This window comes from Bacillus rossius, chromosome 7 (genome assembly GCF_032445375.1).
Source record: "Bacillus rossius redtenbacheri isolate Brsri chromosome 7, Brsri_v3, whole genome shotgun sequence".
NCBI lineage: Eukaryota > Metazoa > Arthropoda > Insecta > Phasmatodea > Bacillidae > Bacillus > Bacillus rossius.
Window position 1 is genome coordinate 28601458 of NC_086335.1, and position 25435 is coordinate 28626892.

Genomic DNA, 25435 nt, shown 5'->3' on the forward strand with positions numbered 1-25435 from the left:
ACTAATACAAGTACAAAAAAAAATACACAGACAAATTACTAAAGTTTTGTGGATTTCTCGATTCAAACAGTCTTCTTGTTGTATGGACCAAGTCTTTTACATGACTTGAAATGTCTATTCAGTTTATCAGGTCGACATATTGGTACACCACAATTTTCACACAAAGACGAATTATCGACTTCATTAAAAGAACAGTGATATATTTCGTGTCGTTGTGCACTTTGAATATTTGCCAATGTTTTGTTACAAAATATACAGCTTGATTCCGATGAATGTGCAGCCAGTCTATCGCAATTCCTGAGGTGTCGTTTTAATCTTCCATATTGTACAAACTTGCTTAAACACCTGTTGCACTGATATTTAATGTGTTCAGAGTTATTACTACAATTGTGTATTACATAATCCCGTAATTTCAAGTTTTTTATCTTCTCACAGTACGTGCAGTCGGGTGATAGAACACCGCTGGATGCTCCTTCCTTCATCAATGCCACTGGAACTGTTGACAACCATTGTAACACTGCTGACATGTTAACTTCTGAAGCCGTTGAGGTCTGCTCTGCAGAAGATGTTGCACGCATCGAAATCTCCTGCTGCGCTGAGAGAGCAGGTGTAGCTGTAGACATCGTTGTCATCGTGCTCTGCACTGATGATGGTAGACCTTCGATCCAGGTTGGTGTTGATAGTGGTAATGATTCCATCGAGTTCTCAAGAATAGCTAGATACTGATCCATTAATCAAGTCTAACTATCCGATCCGTTCATCACCGCAGTCAGAGACGGACTGAAGTTCATATCACCAGGGTCTCACTTATATAGTCTCACCAGCTGGTACAACACATGAGTCAATACAATAACCATGTTCATTATACTTCTCGGAGCATTTTTTATAATGATGATGTAAGCTATCAAGACGTGAAATTATTTTATTACATTTTATACACTGAAAATTTATTCGTTTCAGTAAATTATTCGGACAACTGCTCCTTTCATGTCGGCGCGCATTTGTAGGTTTAGTAAAAGATGCGCCACAATATTTGCATTGATGCGCTGTACGCTCTTCATTAATTGAAGTCTGGAATGCAGATGATGAAACTTCAGCTGATGATGGAACAGCACATATCGTTGTCTCCTCTGTCGTCGGTATCGGGATCTCCACCGCTGTCGCGGGCTCCTCTGCAGTCGGTATCAGGATCTCCGACTCCATCGTCGCTGCTGCCATCGAGGTCCCCGCTGCTGACGGTAAACAGTCTATTCCGGTCGACATAACTAAACCTCACGAAACTACCTGAAGAGAGTTAGTCCGTACTGCACCGTGGTCAGAGGTGAACTGCGGGTCCAGTCGTCTGAACCTCGCTTATATATACCCGCGGTCTAACTGGTATACTATATGAGTCAAAATAATGTCTGTATTTAAAATTATTTTTTTATTAGGTACCTAAAAATTATAGAAATAAAAAACACACAAGTTCAAGTTTTACACATTTATTTATAAAACATACACAAATACACATTAAGTTAAGGAATCAAGCATTTTCACAAGCAAAGTCTTTAATGCCGCACACACTGTAACATCGACTCCGGTTCCAACTGGTTCGCAGGCCACGGGATCAGGAACACAGGTTTCCAGCTGGTCATCTTCTGCGACGTCGACTACTCCGACAAGACATGGTCGATGACGTCTGTGACCACGTCTACGCCTGGGCTTTGGCTCAGTGCTAGTTGGGACAGATTCACTGCCGGAACTGCGACGACGAGACGCACACCGTTTGGACGTCTGCGTAGAAGCATCACAGGTCGCAACAGGTTGCAACACGTACTTGTTTGGTGTTGCACATGCAGACGAGGCGACTACCTCAGCGATGCTAGCAGGAAGGATTGTGTGTGGTCTCATGTGATAGACGGCACAGTTTCCAGGTTCGCAACAATCTACTAGCTGCTGAGTCGGTTCGTAGGACACGGGAAAGTGCGCAAACCGCCAATGCTGAGCGCCTCCATCACAGGTTTCTGTATATGATCGTAGATACCCTGAATCCCAGTAGCTGTACTCGACACTGATGAAGCTAGGTCTTGCGCTCACGTAAACGTTAGAAGGATGAAACGTAAACATCTTCTTGCGGGTAGAACAACAACTGAAGGCACGTACGTAGGTACGTCATTTATATATATGCATGCTCCTACTAACACTGTGTGTGCCATTTCTGCATTAGCTGCGAGTTTGTGCAGGCACAGACACGTTCAAACTTGTCACGTGGCTGCACGTCGTATATTTCACTAAGCTTGCGCAGGGAAAGACAGCCGTAGTCGGTCTGTAAGTCTACAATTACAACTGACGCATCACACAACTTGCTCAGCCATTACTTCTGTTCAGGTCCGGCGACGTAGATTATTTCGTTTTGAACTAGTAAATCTTTAATAGTGTTTTTCATTTGGTGGTACGGAATTTTTCCTTCGCCCCACTCTAGTCCGTGATAATATTTACATAGCCATTCATTAGACCGTTTACTTTTTTCGTCTAGTAGTTTCCACGGATACGGAGGTCGGAAGCTGCGAGTTCGAGTCTTGTCTCCGGAGGTGACGCTAATTTCCTTGAGCACGAACCCATTTTGACTCTGGAAACCTTGCAGGTTGCAGTACATCTTGTTGCTAGCAATGCTCGGTCGTAACTAAATTATTATCGAAAACGAAACGGTATTTATGTCAGAATTTTCACAAGTTTGTCTCGACAATTGTACGAAGCAAGCCGATCGTGAAGTATCAGACAAAAATCATAGGTGTTTGGTGGAATATTTCCGCTAGTCGTTATCTCGATCCTACAGTCGATGATGTTTGAATTTATTCGATCATCCTGTTTGGAAACGTCAAACACCATTAACGGAGCCTTGTTCTTGAAACTGTCGGGACTCAGTATCGGTGACTGTCTCCGCCTATAGAAAGCTTGCTGAAACATGGCGTACATTTGATAAGCTAGAAGATATCTTCCACTTTCAAAGTCCATGTTCATGTCAACGTACGGATAGCTTTCGCTGTTTAAAAATATTTTTAAATTACGTATTTGACAGTTATCGAATACGGAGCGACTCACTCCTGCATTGAGCTGTCTTCCGGTCTGAAGCCCGACGATGATGTATCTTGGTTTTTCCGTAGCGAAGCTAAACTTTACTATCCAATTGATACGCTGACTATGAGGCAAGCCGGGATAAGTTTCCAGGCTCCAGGATCGGAATGGCACATCGAAGTTCTTGCCATTTTCTATGTTCTTCAACATCTTGACTCGTTCAACGGTGCTCACTTGGATGTGGGGCAGCATCCACTCGATAGACTGTAGTGTTAGCGAGACATCTTGAAGGTTTTCTGCAGCGGCGACAATTGCATTAATGTGCGTGTTGGCTAGAAGTAGTACGAGCTCTTGTTTCGAATTAATGATTATATGCTTGTAGTCCTCAGCGAATCCAAGAAGCATGGACAGAGGAACACAAACTTCGAACTTCCCTTCGGCATAAACCGGAAGCTTATATTCATCCTCGAGAGCCCAACCAGCCATCTTTGCAGCAGACATTTCATTTGGTGTGAGCGAAAGGTAATTTTTCATAGCAGATGTTATGCCTACATCTCTCGTCTGGTCTACCTCGACACCATTGAGTACATATGTAATGCGCTCGATTAGGTGAAGAATAGCATTGCAGGATATTGACGTCGTTGTCGGGTGCGTACCATCCGCTTTTGTCAGCGTGCCTCTTATACGTAGAAATAACTGTGAAGGTAAAGTACAAATATCTTGGTGCTCTACAGCAATGCGTACTTCCGATGGTAGTGCGTACGGTCCGAGCAGGAAAGGCTGGTACTCGTGCAATTCCATTTTCGTAATGCTGTCTTCAAAAATGACCGGATCTTCCACGTTGAGGATTTCGTCTTCCATATTTATTCGGCACTTATCCAATACTGAGAATATACTTTATGTTGTCAGGTGTTAATGCACCGATGTCTGGTAGAGAACTGTTCTTATTCACGACAATACGATTTCTTTTATAACTGTTCGGTGTTACGAACTTTATGCCCATCGCTTCAAGTGCAGACGTAATGTAATTTCTTCGTCTTGAAAATTCACCAATCGTCCTCGCTGGTCAACGATTCTGACGACGACTTCGAGTGCGCACTTCACGACGACTGGAACGAAAATGATACTTTGCGGTACTTCGACCAGTTTATATCCTGGCGGGACCATCGGCGAAAACTCGTGCAGCATGTTGCATAGTCTTCCGTTGAGATACGTTCCACTTGCCAAATTACAGTTTATTCTTATGACATTCACAGGCAAAATGTTTACTGCGCGCGTAGATTCGTACGTTCTTCCTGTATCATACACCTTTGATTTGAATCCGAGCATGGTACCTATGGTGCCAGGTTTCGTAAAGTCGACATTTTCACTGCATGTTAGAATACTTTTTTGAGTGTTTGGATTTCCACGCAGTTGAAAGTCTACATCCTGTGGTAACATATCCCTGATATAATTTGCAATGTCGTCAATTTCGTAAGAGCCAACAGGTAACTGTATTTCATGAGCGGTCCCATCGCTTTTCAGGAAGCAGATCTTGCAGTTTTCCTCGTCAATGTTCGGTATGGCATTATACGTTTGAAAATCTACGATTCCGATACACCATTCTCCGTCTAAATCCAGAGGCGGGAAATGAACCGCCCGCAGCTCAGATGCGTGACCTGTCAAGGTAAGTGTTATCGACATGACTAATAAAATATCATCACTGCACAACCTTTAAGTAGCAATTTTTATTTGTCAGCTAATTTTTGTTTGTTAAAAAGCGAAGACACAAGTGTCCGCAATTTGTTTGATTAGGCTTCTGTTCCGTTTCGTAATTGTAAAACATCGTAGTGGTCCGGCCCAGGTACTGTCGCAGTTCGGGCGGAGGGCGTAAATTACCGAAACTGTCGTAGTAAGTAGCTTTTTTTCCCGTCTTTACATAGGCCACCTAGTGCGTGCCGCGACCCGCCGACGTGTCTAAATTAATTATGGCGCACTCACGTGTGTTTGGCTTGCTGGGCAAAGTGTCTCGCATAAACACGCCGCGGAAATTTGGTATTTTCAGTTTGCGTGCGTACTTTATTAAATCTACGTTGGTGAGCGGTCGTTTCGGTAGGGAACTTAGGATTTTCTCTTTACACGTTTCTTTTTCATGCCTCAGCCTGCCTTGTGAGGTCGTAAGTACAGTCCTGCGCCGTTTTTTTTTACCGATGGCAATGGCTTCCATGCTGGCATTGTGTCGCTGTGCTTCTTTTAACTGCTTGCGCTCATTCTTCGAAGTGTTGACTGCCCGCACTATACCGCTCGTTGCACCGATGAGGCCACCGAGAGCACCCAATGCAGGCAAAAGCAAAGGAAGAAATCCTCCTATAATCTTCTTGTCGAGAGTCTGTAGTTTTTGCTTGGCTTTTTGCACGCCTGCACCAGTCTTGCGTTTGGTCTTGCGTGAGTTAGTCTTTGACGTGATGGAGCTGGTTCGACGAGCACCCAGTCCTAATTTCGTCTTTGCCTTCATGATTTTGGAAACGCCCCACGCTGCGATTTTCTCTCCTAGTCCCGCGTTCGACGATTTACTTATTTCCTCGGCTTCCTGTGCCAATATCTCGTCGGCCCGGTGCCTGGATTCCAGATCCTTGCTTAATGAATATGCGATATCGTGCTGCTTGCACTTTTCGTCGAGAGAATTAATGCCCACGTCACCGCGAGCTAACCTTTTCGCTAGTTTAGTGCCGGGGCCGCAGAATCTGTAGCCGGGAATGTGTAGCTCGAATGGTAGATTGTTTATCAGCGAGTTCACGAGTCCTGCACCGATGTGTTTTTTGTTCTTACCTCTTCGAGTCATTACGCACAACTGACCAGAAAGTATAAATGTGTTTGATTTTATACAATTACTTTAGTACAATGCAGGTCGTCAAGCAAGACGTGTGTTTGCCCGTACGCATTACGCAAGACGATGTATTTAGTGCGCGTGAATCACGACATGGCTTACTGTTGCCTTCCGCCGTATGTTGCATAATGGCGGGTCCGTCAAACTGTGGCAAGACGTGTGTTTTACTGAGTTTACTGGAGGAGCCAAACGGTCTTCGGTTCGAGAACGTTTACTTGTATTCCAAGTCGTTGCAACAGCCAAAGTACCAGCGCCTAGCAACTGTTCTACGCTCGGTGGATGGTCTGGAGTATTTTCCGTTTAGCGATAATACCGATGTTGTACCTCCAAGCAAAGCAAATGTCATAGTTTTGTTTCGCATGGACGAACTTAATTTACGCCACGCTTATGATGATCACGTAAACACTGACATGACATTCCAGGAATTCAAAGACATGTGCTCCTTGTGTTGGAAAGAAGAACACGGATTCCTAGTTAGAGTCAAAGACTGGCCTCTATATAAGGGCAGGTACAGACGAGGTTTCGATCAGTTTATCGCCAAACATGAGTCATAGCATTTCGAAATTCGGTCGTAGCAGTCGAGACTTACGTACTGCTCTCAAGTCTCATGACGACGTTATCCGCAAATACATTTCGCTACTGGCTCAAAAAGTAGACGGGGTGAAAAAGGAATTACTTGAGTACCTCGTAGCCATAGACCAGCGCGTGGAAGCTTCGGATTCTCGCATTCGCGACATGATCGAAGTATCGAATGCACAAAGACGTGACGATCTGAGGACTTTTCAAAGTAGTCTGAAAGCATCACTATCTCACTTGTCAACAAATTCAGATTTGACCAAACACAAGAAAGAAGTTTCTGCGAACGAATAAAAAAGTATAAAAGGAGGTCTTGCAATAAGTTTTCAGCCAGTACAATGTCGGACCTGGCCAGTGACCTTCATCGAGCTATACAGTCTGTTCGCGAAAAATATTTACTTGCTAGACGAACCAGACTTGCACGTGGGATGGAAAATGAGGAGATATTTAAACCAATCACTAGTCGCCTCGACGAACTTAAAAACAAGGAAGAACCAGCCATCATTGTGAAGACAGAAGTTGAAGATGAAATGCCAACTGTAAAGAAGAGAAAGTATGAACCAGATCGAGAAGAAGAGGACTTAACAAGTACAGAGTCCATGCACAAGAAAAAAATACCGAAAAAGGGACATCAAGTTAATGCAATGGTCCGACCATACCTGATATCGTTTACGAGCCGGAATAATGACACGACCTACGGAGTGTACCGAAAACATAATAAGTGGTTCCTCGGTGCTAAATAAATAGACTTTCTACCAGGAAATATCGTGCGCGTAGAAGCGTTCAAAACACGCGGGACTCCGGGTCTGTACGAATTGCTGTTTCGCAGGGAGCCTAAAGGATATTCTCACAAAGACTTACAAGAGTACAAAAAACTGCTAGAGCTAACCAATGCACATTTTCGCGATAACGATCCAGATAGTGGTGTATATAAAGACGTAGATCATGAAAAAATCGACATTCTCGCTAATCTCTTCAGTGAACTAACAATACATGGTGAAGGTTTAAAAAAGCTAGAAAGTGGTCAGATATTTGACTATGTATATTAGGACGACCCTAATGAATTAGTTGATCGCCTTAGAATTCTACATGCTTCGCTTAGTGTAGGAAACTATTCGCACATCAACGAAATAGTCTCCATACTTGAAGAACTGAGGGAAGCCGGCTACATACAATGAGTCGAACCGGAATCGCTCGCGAACTTCATGCTCCTGCTAGACGGAAATACCTTCGTCGCAAAGTCATAGTTCGTGGAATTGACGATTTATTCCAGGCGGACCTTGTTGAGATGATACCGTATTCCCGATTGAATAAAGGTTTCAAGTACATGTTGACAGTCATCGATGTTTATAGCAAGTTCGCTTGGGCTAGACCTGTCAAATCAAAGACTGCAACTGACGTAGCCAAGGCCATGAACAATATTTTGCGAATGGACGTGTACCGTCGCACCTGCAAACGGACCTCGGGAAATAATTCTACAATGCGACCTTCAAGGCTTTGATGAAGAAGTATGGCATCAAACACTACTCTACATTTAGTAACGTCAAAGCCTCCGTTGTCGAAAGGTTTAACAGAACTTTTCGTTCCAAGATGTGGCGACAGTTCACGGCTAACGGAAATTACAAGTGGCTTGACATCTTGCCGAAACTAATAAGCGAGTATAATTCCACTGTGCATTCTACCACGAAAATTAAGCCAAAGGACGTAAAGGACAATCGCCTGCTTCAAACAGTGTTTTCCAACACGAAGAAGAAAGATCCACGAAAGCGTAAAGCTAACGTCGGCGACATTGTGCGAATCTCCAAGCAGAAAGGTATCTTCGAGAAAGGTTTCACTGCGAACTGGAGTCCCGAACTTTTCCGTGTGACACATGTTCGTGAATCAGAGCCTAGGACCACAAACCTATCCATGGCGGCTTCTATGCCGAAGAGATTCAGCCTACGTTGTTTCCCGATACGTACTTGGTGGAGAAGATTATAAAACGAAGAAATGGACTGTCCTACGGCAAGTGGTGGGGCTTTCCACCTCGCTTTAATTCGTGGGTGGCAGATGCAGACGTCGAGAAATCCACAAAACTTTAGTAATTTGTCTGTGTATTTTTTTTGTACTTGTAGTAGTGTAGTATGTATGTAATAAAAGTTTTTTTAAAAGAACTTGCGGTGTTTTTATTTTTTCAAACCTGTCACTTTTGTGGTACTTTTTTAAAATATTAAAGTTTTTTTTTTTCGACCAGGGATCGAACCAAGAACCTTAGTCGATCTATTCAATCAGTATATTTATTGTCAATTTATTTAATGAATTTTGGAACTTTTCCCGAATTTCTAGCTAAATAATTACGGATTTTCAAGATGGCGGCCAAATTTTAAGATGGCGGGTGTCACAGTAATAAATTATTACTGCACTCTAGCGGATAAGAACTAAACTAACATGGCGTCAGCGCACTCTCACCGACGAAAACAAGATGGTGGTCTCCAGCAAAGAAGACAAGATGGCGGACATGACGTCATACTAGGTGACGATATATATGCTTTAAGAAAAGTGGTGGGAGTCAGTCTGCCTGCAGCCACCATTGAGGAAGGAGCCTGTCGCCATTTTTAATTTTTTTTTTGCACTCGTCGGGTTCGAACCGAGGACTCCGAACTCCGTGTCGTAAAAGTATATTTTTTATAAATATTTTATTAAAATTTTTTTTTTATAATTTTTTAAAAAAATTTCATTAAAATCGGATAATAAATAAAAAAGTTAAAGATGGCGACCGTAACGAAAAACTGCAATGGTGACGTCATCATCCAATATGGCGGAAAACACATCGCCGGAATTTTCGAGAACACACAATTACGTCATCCAAAATGGCGGATCCAAGATGGCGGATCCAAAATGGCCGCCGGGGTCAAGGTCAAAGGTCAAGGTCACAACCATCCAAGATGGCCGCCGTGACGTCACAATCCAATATGGCGGTCGGCACCTCGGCACCTCAGCCAGAAGCCATTCCCAGCTCCGGCTATTATATACTACTGATCTTATATTTTGGAACTCACAACAGACATATTGCAAACCCGTTTAAATTAGATAGAAAAGTGGTGCACAAAATGATGAATTAAGGTAAACCCTACTAAATCAGAAGCTCTAGTGTTTACACGTAAACTTCTTTCGCCACTCGATGACAGGCCACGACTAACACTATTCAGTGAGCAAATTCCTCTAGGTGTGCACGTGGATAGGAAACAACTATGGCACGATCACATAGACGCGAACAGAAAAGCAGCTTTCATAAAGATTTAGTATTTTTTCAAGTCTTTTTTGCTTTTAGTGGAACCGTTTCATTATATTGTTTTAAATTTTGCTCTGCAAATCGAATGATTTTGTCACCGGTTGGCCTCTACGTTCAAGACCAGGGCTGACAACCATGCACACGCTCGCCAAGAGAGGGGCAAATATAATTTCATCAACGATATCAAAAACATCATAACCTGTACTGCCAGTAATCCAACCCCCCTCTTTACCAGCGGTGCGTGCTGAAGGCAAAAATAATAGAGTAGAAATGGAAACATACTGTCTTATTTATTGTGCAAAATAGTTATAATATGGATCATGGCTCATTCCTGCTAAATAACCAACTACCAAAAGCTAATATTGTAAATACAAAAAATATTATCTAGTAATAAATACATAATATTGTCCCCACGGGGTAACAAATGCAGTGTATTGCTGACTTTCCAGCTTCATCACGCATTGGTGAAACGCTGCGTTCAGATCTAAAATAGTAAAATACTTGGCGTGGTTCAAGTACTGCAATATTACTTCTACTTTTGGCATCGGAAACGGGTCCAATTTTATATGGGAATACAAAAAACGATTAAACCCTAACTAAAGCGAGACAGTTACCGATTCGCGCCACGTTCGCGTGAAACGGTAACAATTTTATAGTCGACGTAACTGCTCCGGCGGCGAATTCTAACGTTGGGTGCGGAAACAACTCGTGATTCGCTTCCAGAAATGTAGTTGATAAAACATTTTTCGTATATTTGTCATGCTCGGAATTGTTTTTAAGAATTATACGCTAAAAAAAAATTCGTGTCCGAGGACCGAGTTTCGAATAATAACTGTATTTGCAACATGAGAACACAATAATTTGCTCGTTCCCGAGCTTAAAATTCACTCATCACTGGCGAGTATTGAGAGACTCGCTCGCATTTTTTTTAAGCTATGACACATTACGTTAACGTTTGTTGCAACTGTTCAACTATTGACTTGATGTAAGTTTTTGGACATACGCCTTTGCTAAGAACTTTTTCTGTTGAAGAAAAACTAACAAATAAAAATACACAAGAAAGACAAAAAACACACAAAATTAAGCAAACAATTGCTGTTGTCAACAAGAATATAAACACCACAAAATATTCCGAACGGAAATATGGTCAACAAACAAAGAAAAAACAAAGAAAAAAGTACCAAGTGAACAAAAAAACACACAAATGATGACAACACAAAAATATTGAAACCAAAATAATTCAGCACAACAGTTGAAACGAGACAAAAACACGACAAAACGAAAAGACAAAAAAATACAATAGTTTTACCAAAACAGAAACAAGCGACGTTTTGGGAACTGATGTCTGCTCCCGTCCTCAGGCAGAGACGCACATGGTACGGAAACACAGGTGCGACTGAGAAACTTACATCAAGTCATGCGCTCCCATTGCACAAATCTTTTAAAGATAATATTCAACTATTGTTTAGATTCGGTGGCACTCGACTGGACCAATGAGAACGCGGCCATCGCACATCTGAACGTCCACGATTCTCCTAAAAATGGCTACGGTAAAAGTTCTTTATTCTCACAACACGAAATGTTTTCAAGAAATGCACGCGCCTCTAAATTGATTTTGTAGTTGGGGAATTATTAGAAGGGAATTTTTCTATACCATAAACTTCAAAAAATTGTATTCATTAGGTACTTAAGGAGGTAGGTAGTGCCTTTAATTTTTTGCTTGCATAATTTTTGTAATTTAAAAAATATTTAACTTTGACTAACAATAAACTAATTCCTTTTGATATTACATTGATGTATTGGTCAATTCAATTAGTTTTTGTTTAATGGTTTTAAGAACCCCAAATGCCAATTTATTTCCAACTCTAAGCATGAACTGATAGATTGTAATAATGTGGTATAAAATTTCAAATCAACCGTTTGTATGTACTCTTTATCTCAAGACACTTTACTTTGGGGATACCACTCATAAATGTACAAAAATTTTTTTTCTAAACATTCGGAAAAAATTTGGTTTTTTATGGTTTGATAAAACCATATCTTTAGAGATTTGTAAATCAAACCATAAATCAGAATAATTGTCCCACATACAAACGACCATTTCCAAACTTTAGAGATACCATATGTTTACAAGCTTTCATTTTATGCAAGAGTTGTAGAAAAATTGGCTTTGAATTTATTAAAACCACTAAATATACATTAACTGATTTTGTGAAACTATTAACAAGCCATTGATCACTGTTAAATTAGGAATTTAATTTATATCACGGACATAATCACGACATTACTGAAGCGAATCATAATTCCTGCTTTTTTTTTAAACACCGACTTCTTCAAAGACTTATAAATAATTAGCTAAGTATAATTCTCACCTTTTTCAGCCTCTTCTTTCGCCAATGCTTCTAGTCTCTTCTTTTCTTTCTTTTCTTCTCGCTCCTTCTCCTCCGGTGTCAGCTGATCGAAAGGCATCTAAATACCAGAAAATAATTGAATTAGCAAATTATTTTCGGGTCCCCAGAATGATTGCTGGACTGAAAATATTGTATGTCGATTTTTTACATAATTTTCCTGTTATAAGTTTATTTCAATTAGTTATAGGTTTGTACAGTAAATTAAAAATATGTTTCATTAAACACGTAAATGGCCAAATATCTGGAATATTTCAAGTATGTTATTTTATATGGCTTGCTTGTATCGCACTGTTGACGAACATTACTTAATTCATACATATGTGCATTATGTAACACGAAATTACGCTTTCTTAGAAAATATTCAATTTCTAATTGCAGTCGGTAACATTAAGCAGAAACCTTTTAAGTGGGGATAAACGAACCCCTCTAATGCATATTTTGTTGTAGTTTGCCAACAGTTGTACTTTTCATCATTTTAACTACTAGAACTACTAACGCCTAGGAAAAATAAAATCATGATTGTTGAGTGTGAATTGGAGAAAAATAACTAATAAAAAAAGTGTGCCTACAACATAATGTAACTGGTTAAAATTCTTAAAATTCTACCAAATAATGGGCAATTTGGTGCAAGATATTAAGGGAAGGTCAAGGCCAAGGTCAAAGTATAAGGCCAAGTTCAAGGTCAAGGTCAAGGTCGTCTAAGATTGCCGCCATGATGTCATAATCCAATAAAGCGACCGTAACGAAAAGTTCGACGATGACGTCATCATCCAAGATGGCCACCGTAACTACGCAATCCAAGATAGTGGTCGACAATCAACAATCCGGACTCAGGACCCAGAGTACAGATGTACCAAAGTATACTACTAGCAAGTATGTGAGTATTCATACTTACTACCGTACGTCTGTTGTAAATTTAGAAATCTGGGGACCAACTTCCACAGCAGAATAAAATTCATTGCATTTTTTTTTTCACAGCATTTTAAACTTCTATTGGTACTCATAGTTCTTCCAAAAATTATTCATCTCACATAGATTCAAAAAAGTTTGGTTATATTAACAAAGAAATTGTAAACGCTATTTCGCCACGTGTTGAAAAAATTTCCGACACCATTAGTTTTTTTCGGGACGAAAACAACATGCAATACAAACAACACAAAGACAAAAATTTATTCAAAATATTTCAGATAAAACTCAAATAGAAAGATTTTTTTCAATGAATTATAATATAACAATTATCATGTAGAAATTTAAAAAAATAATAACTTGTAAATTTTATGAATATCCTGGTACCCGTGGAGAGGTCCTAAAAAAATTAGTGACCGTACCCTCCATATCCAGTAAACACCCCTGCCAATAGCTGTGGAGGAGATCGAAGGCGGAATTACAATAGCCCGTCGCCTCCGTCCGTCGGTCATGAGACCTGCAGCCAATTGAATCCCATCCGTCCGTACGTCCGTCAAAAGATGGGCAAACTCTAACTTTTGACGGACGGATGGATTATGTCTAGGGACCTGAAAAATTCGCGGATTCATTTCATGTTATGCTAAAATTCAAATAATTATACCTTAATGCTGCTTCTGCCATTGGTTCACAATTAATCTGGAGGACTGTGGGCAAATTAGAGACCCTCACTCATAGAAGTGTCGAGTCACAGGCAATCCAGTCGAGACCTCTCACAAGTCAGTAGCCAATGTACAGGTGGCATTTGCCCGAATGTGTAGAGGATCGTGGAGTCTATCCTGGAGGTCATTGAACCCGCGAATTTTTCCGGTCTCCAATTATGTCCATGGTTTTGGGCCGCGGCAGTCAACTGTTACCAGAACACAGGCCGTGTGGTGTTTTCTGCATGTCGTTCAGATTACGGTTCTTAAAACTCCTGTCCAAACAACTTTATCACGACTCTGAATTATTCCCGAATGATTTATAACAGCAAACAACGTCTATATGAATCTCCAAGAGAGAGAAAACGTGGATAGTTTGGCGGCACTTATTTGGGGGAATGTCCTGGCGGACGGATGGAATAGGGGTGCCGTGGAGGACTCGAGGAAGCTGCACAGACCGTCTCGCGCGGCTTCTCGCCGGCCTGGGCCCGCTTCTCGTTCTCCAGCTCGGCGATGATCATCCTGCCGAGCCGCGGGGCGTTCGCGCCGAACATCAGGTTGGCCATCCTGCCGCCCTGCCGACACACCCGCGCGCCCCCTTAGCCACCCCGTCCTTCCCGCACACTCACTCCGTGCCAGAGATTAGAGAAAGTTACAGATGGAGCATAAGCTCAGAGCACTGTGGCCAGTTTGTTCACGTAAGAATATGGCGGTCATTTGCTTATATAGTACATAGAAATGTATTTTACTACATACTCTTGTGCACAATCATTTGTCTAGAGTCAACAGTCATTATTTGTTTAATATTCGTGCACTTTTCCACCACCATACATACATCACTTATGAGAAAATGCGATTTTCTTCATTGCACAATATGGCGGTGACCTGCTTCCCCCTTACGTCCCCTGGCTTCAGCAGAGATACCTACAAACTGTGTTTATGCTCCTTCTGTAACTTTCTCTAATCTCTGCTCCGTGCAGCCGAAATGATCACACTTCTTCGGGCGCAATGGAAGAAACATTTCAAAGCCGAGTTTTAATGCGTTTTTTTTCCTAACATAACTTAAAGCTATGAGTGTTCTGGAGAGGGGTCTGGGTAGGGAAGACTCTAAAGCTGGAATCACAATGCCCCGACGGGTCCGACACGACAGGCCCGACACACTGTCGTGCAGATTCTCAGCACGACAGATTTAAAAGCGTAGGGTCACAATACCATGACAAAAATAACCCGACGATTTACAATTTGGCCTTCTGCAAATCGAGCCAAGCTAAATACTTCAATTAAAATGCATTATAGAATGCGCTAAAAACAAAGTAAGCTCTTTTATTTATTATTGACAGTTGAAGTGCAAAAAATATTTAGTCGTCTGCGATACGAAGTAAGGTTAAGTTGATTCGTAAAACTATGAGTAGTTTATTATAGTTACAAGGAAACAAGATAAAGATATGTCAGTGAGGGACAGAAAAATACTCCTGATGTTAGCTGTGCGAAGAATTAAAAAGAAACGAAATGTTAAAATATGGATTCTAAAATAACATATTTAACCATAAACACGATTATATCTGTTTATTTTTATACAAACAGACTAAGGCTAGCTACAAATTTTTCAATTCGCCACACGTAAAACTAAATTTCACTTTTCAGCAAAAAGATTTACCAAGTAGGTAAATATTTTTGAAATTTTGTTCTGTACTGTTTACTTTCCGTTGCCGTTTTCTTTTCTGTCGGGCAGCCCGTCACGACGAAATTAGAAGTAGAATCTAATCCTTACGGGCCGTCGGGGTGCGTATTTTGTCGGGCTGACGTCACGGCGAGCTTGTATTTCATTGGCTGTTGAACTTGTCGGGCCTGTCGAGTCGGGGCCGTCGGGGCATTGTGATTCCAGCATAAGTGCGTCTCAGGCCAAAGCCTATACGCTCTAATCACAATTTGTTACAGTGTACGCACCTTAATAATTTCCTTCCTGGGTCGGTCTCTAGGCATTCCGCCGGGGTACGCGTTTCGAAACGCTGGATCAGCCATTAAACATTACAGATTAAAAAGAAAAAAAGAACGCGTGTAACTGAGTACCCGCGATAGAAGTGAAACTTCTTTGGCAATTCAAACCTCAACTCATAAGTATATCGTAAGGGGTAAAACAGCAGAGAGAGAAAAAGAAAGAGAAAGACAAATTTTCTACATAAATATGAATTTTAAAAAATGGTACTCATTTAAAAATAACTGCTACGGTTTCAATAATTATTGATCAATAAATATTGATTTTTAACAATAAATATTACTCACTGTTGAAATACTGAAACAATAAAAAAATGTTAGTAAATATCAAATCTAGGATTGATTATAATAAATTATTTTTTAATTTCATTTTATATAATGTAAAAGATTAGATGTAGTCGAGCATTTTCTAGACTGATTTTGTAATCCTGCAAATATAACCTTATCATTAAGTTATAGTGCAACAGATTTTACCAATAGGCTACATAGACATATCGCAATGTATTCATAGGCATTGATAGGCATGTTCTACCGTCGAATGAATGAACAATGAGTGACATGTCCGCCGCTCCGCGACGCGAAAACTAAACGGCACGGTCCTTCCTCATAGTAATTCTTTACATTATAACCATATTGCCACGTAGTCATTTAATATTCTACGTACAGAATTTGTTTGGACCTTGTTTTAACTAGCTTCTTTTTAGTTGGGCTCAACATATTTACACGCTGGTGGGCTCATAATTTTACAATACGGCGTGTGATTTAGTTAATCAAATAATAATACGTGACAAATAAATACTCTGTCAAACTAAAGCTTTAAAAGCATTATACCAGAAAAAAATTATTTAAGTTACACAGCTAAAACAATACTCATATAGGCCTAAAACTGTATGACAATACTGATTTACACAAGTAATTAAAATAATACGAACTTTCTTGCGAAGATGGCCAGTTATTCGGTGCATATTAACCTCAAACCCAGTTGTGTTACCCTCTGCCCGAGTCTTGTGGCGTCAGGCGCAGGCGGGTTCCAACCGCCTGAAAACTTGCATTAAAATTCGGCCTTGAAATTTTACTCCCTGTCACGCCCAAAGAAGTGCCACTTAAATAATTAAGAATGCTTGAGGTTACCGATATGAACATCCATGTTGGCTCGCTCTTGCCTCGGAATCTTGCCAGGTCTTCGATCGCATCGGACTTCACCTGAAACGTAACATTAATGCATCAACACGTGACCAAGTTGTGACTTCTGAAGGTTTCTAAACTGGTTAGAATGCGTCTGCAAGCACTTGTGAGCTCGACTCATCTGCGTGGCAGTGACATCTCGGACAGACGAATAAGATACATAATATTTTCCTTGAAATAATTCTGTGTTCATATGATGATCTATAAAAATTATCCAAAACCTACCAAAACAATTTTTTTTAATTCTACTAACTATTGTGTTTTTAAAATAATATAGACCGATTTTTTATATATTTTATTGATTTGCGAAGCTCTCATCAGTGTTTTGGTGCATCCACGTCACTACATCGATAGCGCCATGTTAACTGTGTGTGTGTTTCTGTTATGCCACCACTTGTAACGTTTTGGCCCTGACCCTAGCCAACACGTACAACTCCCGCGCCTCACCACACCGTAAAAAGGCTCTAATGACTCGTACCGCGAGCGCAGGAAAACCCCAAAAAAAAATATTTGAATCCAAACCGATAGCAGACACAACAACACTACTAGTAAGATTATGAACAGTGAGAGGGGACAGCAAGTTATAAAAAAAAAGGGATATTTATATGGCACCATTTAATAGTTAGATAAGTATATCATAAAAGGATTTCTCACAAATCGGCGCGAACCACTTCCAATACATACTGTATTAATATTAAACTATACACAAAATAATTCAACAATTACTACCAACGGTATACTCTGATCTTATACTTCGGAGCTCCGAAGAATTAATATAATTACCCCAACAAAAATATTAACTATAGATATATATATATATATAACATATTAAAAACAACCTCTGACGCGCCAGGCATAGTACAACTATAAATATTAAAGGATAAACTTTTGCATCTGATAAGCGTAATGTAACAACATATTAACACATATTAACATCCCAATAAATATCTTAAAAATTTATCTAGTTCCAAAATTTTGGCTTAAAACAAAAGGCCTTTCACAGTTTAAGTCATTGTCTAACGCTGACGGTCTTTTCACTTCTACGTCTGTCGAGTATAGTTTTTTTGCACGCGGAATGTAACCAACTGCTGAACAATCAGATTGCGTAGTAAGTTAATTAAATTTGGAAAATCCACACTTTATCATTTCTTGCTGTGATTAAAAAAAAGGGTCAATGGGGCGGTGGCATGGCTGGCACTTACTTGCGTTCCACCTCGAGAAGTCCGGTCACCTGGTACACTCAGTTACTCACGAGCGTAAAATGATGGCGAACCATCACCATTAGACGTTGCCGTAGTTGCGATTTTCTGCTGCGACGAATTCCCGTCATGCTGGTTCGGAGGTGTCGTCGACGCACGTATTTCCTCCTTAAAACATGCTCGCGATATTCACCACCCTCTTCATCGCTCCCTCACGTCTTGCGTATACGGCTTCCCCAACCGTTTTAAAGGGCAAGCCGTTCATAATCGCTTCGTAGTGGAAGCATCACCACGCCCAACCCGCTTTATTTCGACACGTCCGCCACCGGCTAGGCCCACAGGCCGACTCCCCGATCACTCGTCCCCTGACGTCAGACCCACTCCATATGTCCGCTGACGTCAGACACACAGCTCTTCCGCCACGTGCGTTCGCCGCGGAGCGATACAATCGATGATGCTCTCGAACCTTCCAGACCAATATAATAACTAAAGTCCATTAAAATTAACAAATTAAGAAGACTAAATAAAAATTACAGTTTCATATATTTTTTTACGTTAAACCAAATATAACAAACGTAAATCAAAATAACTTCTATTACCAGGGGAGCCAAAAAATAAATATAAAAAATCTACCATTTATCCAGGCCAGAGCTGTAGCAGACATGCTACAAATCACCCCGCTCAAAAAAAACCATTGTTGAAGCAATTAAAGAAAAGGTTTTATCCAAACCATTATCGTTTTAGCGGTAATCATCCTAGGACCGAATAGCCTAACAATAAAAGGTAACAATTAAAGTACAATTAATAGGGCAAGTAAGAACAAGAATAAAGATAAAAAGGAGAGAAAACTACACAAAGTCACCTAACAAAGGAACAAAGTATTGACAAGATAGCACCAACAATTAACAAAGGTACAAAGACTAACCGCTATAACCGACAGTACTTAAAAATAAATCAAATACCATAACAAAAAAAATCATTCCACTCTTAACCTACCCAACTCATTATCCACCTGGAATAATATATTTTTTTAACTGCGAAACATGCGCCTTCTTAACTTTATACACATTCTTAACATCTCGTAGCAAAACCGTGACTGGACCTAGAAATCTAGTTATTTCAAAGGGCCCCGCAAAAGCGTGCTGAAGTTTCCCAGAAATAAAATCCTTTTTATTACTAAGTATATATTGTCTGCACAAAACCTTTTCACCTATCTGATAAGGATTAGGAATACGATCTTTGTTATACTGCGAGCAGATCTTATTCCTAGCTTTGTCCAAATTGATAGCAACTTCATTCCACATATTTTCCAGTCGTCTAGGACTATGTACCTCTAAACATTCCGGATTGATCCCCCAAACATTTAATAGGGGGTGACAGAGTTCTCGACCCAAAAAAATTTCTCCAGGAGTAAAACCTGTTCCACTGTGTTTGCTACTGTTAAAAGCCAAGTTCAGATAAGGCACCGAATCATCCCAGTGGCGGGGGTCTTTTTGGTGAAAAATGCTTAAGGCTACCTTAATATTCTTGTTTACTCTCTCAACTAAATTGGGTTTGGGATAATAAGGGCTCGTAGTAATATGTTTCACCCCCCATCGGAAACACATTTGTTGGAACATGGTACTCATAAAATAAGTGGCATTATCGGAAACCAGTAGCTCCGGACCCCCATACAAACTCCAAACTTTATCCACCAATGCCCGTACCACCTGCACACTCTTCATGTCCCGCAAAGCCATCATTATACAAAACTTACTAAACCCGTCTACTAATACTAACAAACAGTTATTTCCTCGCATGGTGCGTGGTAAGGGCCCAAAAACATCAATAAATGCTCTTTCCCACGGTCTCTCGATCTTCTCCACCGAGTATTTTCCCACCTTACTATTGCGGGGTTGTTTACACACTTGACACAAATGACATTGCTTAACATACTCATCCACATCCTTTTTTAGGGTGGGCCAATAAAACTTCCCCTTTAATCTTTCCTCTGTTTTCTCACTTCCACCATGGGCTCCTACACAAGAATCATGAAAATATCTTAAAAGCACACTTGTCAAGCCCTCAGGGACATATACCTTTTTTACCCCATCTTTCACCCAATATAGAATTCCTTTAAAAAGTTGGAAATTTTCATACCCCTTTCCCCCTACTTTACTACGAATATTTCTGACGGCACAATCCATCTCCTGCCATTCCTCTATACCTATAGAACTTTCGGGAAAGTCTCCTAAAACATTTAAATATTCTTTAACTTCCACCCCGTCCTCCTCTTCACATTCGCTCTCGTCTGATTGGTCCTCATTTTCTACAACATGCTCTTCGGGATTATACATGCGCGACAAAGCATCGGCCACTTTATTTTCCTGCCCTTTGATGTGACGAATCTTAAATCTGAAACGACTTAATCTCATCACCCACCGCCCAATCTTCCCAAGCTGCTTAGGATGAGTAAAGAGCCAAGTTAGGGCCTGGTTGTCCGTATGTAGTTCAAATTCATCGTGTTCTAAATAACACTCAAATCTTTCTAAGGCATAGATGCAAGCGAGGGCCTCTTTCTCATATACACTATAACCTTTTTCATGTTTATTGAGCGTCCTACTAGCAAACATAACAGGTTGTAAACCCCTCTCTCCTTCTTGCAATAAAACCGCCCCTAGGGCTAAACTAGACGCATCCACTTGCACAATAAATTTTTTATCAAAATTTGGAAGGGCCAACACCGGAGGGCTTGAAATGGCGCGTTTTAACTCCTGGAAAGCTTTATTCTGAGCTTCACCCCAAACAAAGGCTACTCCCTTCTTTTTTAGTTCATTTAAAGGGGCGCACAAGGTGGCATAATCGGGTATGAACCTGCTAAAAAAACCCAGCATCCCCAAAAAGCGCATAACCCCTTTCAGATTTTTAGGTGGGCCATAATTAACAATCGGAGCTATTTTCGCAGGATCCATCTCTAAGCATCCATCCCCCACAATAAATCCTAAAAAACTGATTTTCCTTTTTACCCAACACACCTTCTCCGGGTTTACCGTAAACCCAGCTTCTCGTAGTTTCTCCAGCACTTTCCGTAAATGCTGAAAATGTTCTTCCAAGGAATCGGAAAACACACAGATGTCGTCTAAAAAGCTAAGTAAGAACTTGTATTGATACTCTTGTAAAACTTTCCCTAAAATCCTGGATAAACATTGCGCCCCAAAGTTCACACCAAAAGGTACTCTTCTCCACTCATATTGGCCCCAGGGTGTCACAAAACTAGTATACGGCTGGCTCTCAGGGTCGAGCACACATTGGTGAAAGGCCGCGTTCAGATCCAAAATAGTGAAATATTTGGCCTTGCCTAAATATTGGAATAACACCTCAATCTTAGGTAAAGGGAAAGGATCTAGCCTAATTTTTTCATTCAAAAGGCGATAGTCCAGGACTAAACGATATTCCCCTGCCTTTTTTTTCTTTACCAAAAAGGCCGGTGACGCATACACAGATTTTGACGCACAAATAATTCCTTTCTCCATTAAATCCTGTATTATCTGTCTAAAGGCTTTCATCTTCGGTGGGGGGCACTGGTATGGTACACACTTCACTGCTTTGTTATCCGTTAGCTTAATACAGTAAGGATCTATTTCACACTTTCCTACTTTATCAGTGATCACATCTCCAAACTCCTCGATAATTTCTTGAATTCGACCTACCACTTCTTGATCTAACCTACCCTCAGCCCCCTGCATTCCACCACAGACTACCTCTGTCTTACTCCTATTCTTGGTTAACCTCACACTCACCTTTGGCTCAAAGGAGAAACTCAACTTCTTCTTATTACAATCGATAACCGCCCGAGTTTCCACCAAAAAATCCATTCCTAAAATTACCTCCTTAATAAGATCAGGTATTACCCAAAACTCGCGATCCCATGAAAAAGGTCCAATTTTAATGTGTAAGTAAGCCTTTAATTTAGAGATTTTATTTTTTCCGTCTGCGAGTTGAAATTCCATACCACTCGCGACCGCTAATTTTTTTTTTTTAATTTGTCTCTTCAAAATATTATTATCGCCGGCCCATTCTTTAATTTCCCGCAATTTTTCCACCTCGCTGCAAAACTGGATTAAGTCCTCCGGATTTTTATATTTTAAGTAGGGAATATTTTTTATCGCCTCGAAAAACAATTTCTGATTCAAGTAATGATCACTTTTATTAACCTCTCCCTCTGAAACATTTCCGTCAGCTCCATGCAAAACGTATTCCATAAACGTCACCTGGAGGAATTCTATGTCCTCCTGTCCTTCCACTGTTATCCCCACCTTTTCCAGGTTGTTTATCAAGTCCGGGCGCTCCAAATTAAAAATCCAACTCACATTCACTGCCATACTAGCCCTTATTATTCCAAACACAATAACCCCTACAAGAAATAACATTACACCTGCTGCCCTCCAGTCACTGCTCAAAGCAGAGTGGCGCACTTTGTAACGTTTTGGCCCTGACCCTAGCCAACACGTACAACTCCCGCGCCTCACCACACCGTAAAAAGGCTCTAATGACTCGTACCGCGAGCGCAGGAAAACCCCAAAAAAAAATATTTGAATCCAAACCGATAGCAGACACAACAACACTACTAGTAAGATTATGAACAGTGAGAGGGGACAGCAAGTTATAAAAAAAAGGGATATTTATATGGCACCATTTAATAGTTAGATAAGTATATCATAAAAGGATTTCTCACAAATCGGCGCGAACCACTTCCAATACATACTGTATTAATATTAAACTATACACAAAATAATTCAACAATTACTACCAACGGTATACTCTGATCTTATACTTCGGAGCTCCGAAGAATTAATATAATTACCCCAACAAAAATATTAACTATAGATATATATATATATATAACATATTAAAAACAACCTCTGACGCGCCAGGCATAGTACAACTATAAATATTAAAGGATAAACTTTTGCATCTGATAAGCGTAATGTAACAACATATTAACACATATTAACATCCCAATAAATATCTTAAAAATTTATCTAGTTCCAAAATTTTGGCTTAAAACAAAAGGCCTTTCACAGTTTAAGTCATTGTCTAACGCTGACGGTCTTTTCACTTCTACGTCTGTCGAGTATAGTTTTTTTGCACGCGGAATGTAACCAACTGCTGAACAATCAGATTGCGTAGTAAGTTAACTAAATTTGGAAAATCCACACTTTATCATTTCTTGCTGCGACTAAAAAGGGTCAATGGGGCGGTGGCATGGCTGGCACTTACTTGCGTTCCACGTCGAGAAGTCCGGTCACCTGGTACACTCAGTTACTCACGAGCGTAAAATGATGGCGAACCATCACCATTAGACGTTGCCGTAGTTGCGATTTTCTGCTGCGACGAGTTCCCGTCATGCTGGTTCGGAGGTGTCGTCGACGCACGTATTTCCTCCTTAAAACATGCTCGCGATATTCACCACCCTCTTCATCGCTCCCTCACGTCCTACGTATACGGCTTCCCCAACCGTTTTAAAGGGCAAGCCGTTCATAATCGCTTCGTAGTGGAAGCATCACCACGCCCAACCCGCTTTATTTCGACACGTCCGCCACCGGCTAGGCCCACAGGCCGACTCCCCGATCACTCGTCCCCTGACGTCAGACCCACTCCATATGTCCGCTGACGTCAGACACACAGCTCTTCCGCCACGTGCGTTCGCCGCGGAGCGATACAATCGATGATGCTCTCGAACCTTCCAGACCAATATAATAACTAAAGTCCATTAAAATTAACAAATTAAGAAGACTAAATAAAAATTACAGTTTCATATATTTTTTTACGTTAAACCAAATATAACAAACGTAAATCAAAATAACTTCTATTACCAGGGGAGCCAAAAAATAAATATAAAAAATCTACCATTTATCCAGGCCAGAGCTGTAGCAGACATGCTACACACTATTTCAAGTACTGCATGTTATTCATAATATTCTGACGCTAATACACCACGCCAGTATCCAATCAATAAAGATAAACCCCCAAAGGGTATCATATTAATATCTTGAAGTGTGTTCTTGTCAGAGAGTTACGTATACAGTGTTATTTATTCATTCATTTAAGGGATGTGATTTCACCTCACATATTTAACTATGGAAGTGGTAAAAAATCAGTATTAGAAGAAATTTTAAAAGGTATACATGTCATTTATACCTATGCGAATGCATTCACTTAGCCAGGTAAGAAATTTGATGAAAAAGTGAGTACTTGCAGACAACAGATGTTTGTTATTTTCGGTTGCATCAAGTTCTTTGGCAGCCTCGCGGTGCCAGAAACTTGCGAAGAAAATGGTAACAGCATACTCGTTCGTCCATCGAGATCGTCTTTCTCCAACTGAGTCTTCAAAAAAATTCCACTGTCTAAAAGTTTACGATTAGACACCGTGGCATGGATGTGTACGGCTAGCGAGATCAATCCTGAGGATTAGGGTGAAAACTTGTTGACGATTCATGAACTTGTACCAGTAATGTGTGAAAAGAAGTTGCACCGGACACACTACTGAAAATTATACATTTTACTTATAAACTGTGTGCAGTGGTAATCGTTGTAGCTGCAGAACAAAAGGAATTCCATTCGGTTGTGTGTCGATGTGGATCTTGCAAGTGACAACAACAGTGGAGTTTTGACTTTTATACCAACACATTGCTTTAACTTTTCATAACCTAGTTTAAATTTTACTTTGAAAAATATATAATACCTTAAATGGTAATGTTTACAGAATAGTTAAATTAGTTATGACAATGAAAATATACAGTGATTGCTGTGCATAATGCATGACATAAAAACAAGTATTTTAACTGCGTTCTTCACTGTTGGTAATAATTTGATCCCATGGACAAAATTTGTTGGTTTGATTAGTTTATTGGATATTATTCAGCGTTAAGAAATAATATATTTAAAAGTAGAGACCTGAGAAATTCGCGGATTCATTTCGTGTTATGCTAAAATTCAAATAATTATACCTTAGAGCTGCTTCTGCCATTGGTTCACTGTTAATCTGGAGGACTGAGGGCCAATTAGAGACCCTCACTCATAGACGTTTCGAATCACAGGCCACCCGGTCGAGACGACTCACAAGTCAGCAGCCAATGAACAGTTGGCATTTTCCGAGTGTGTAATGGATATTGGATTATATCCTGAAGGTCATTGAACCCGCGAATTTTTCCGGTCTCTATTTATAAGACTTCGAAGGTTACTGGCAGCCATCATGAAAATAACGTATTTCCAGTTGCCAGATTTCGGTAGAC

At 40.4% G+C, this 25435-nt stretch overlaps 1 protein-coding gene across 1 annotated transcript in view; it reads right to left on the minus strand.

The window, feature by feature from the left end:
• LOC134533766 (titin-like) overlaps nucleotides 1-25435 on the minus strand; it is a 45611-nt gene that overhangs the window by 12520 nt on the left and 7656 nt on the right. The window contains exons 4-6 of the mRNA XM_063371406.1: nucleotides 16909-16980; nucleotides 14241-14357; nucleotides 12140-12236 (exon numbers count right to left, since the gene is read on the minus strand). Of these exons, the coding sequence (XP_063227476.1) occupies nucleotides 12140-12236; nucleotides 14241-14357; nucleotides 16909-16980 (286 nt within the window). The remainder of the gene's footprint in view (nucleotides 1-12139; nucleotides 12237-14240; nucleotides 14358-16908; nucleotides 16981-25435) is intronic.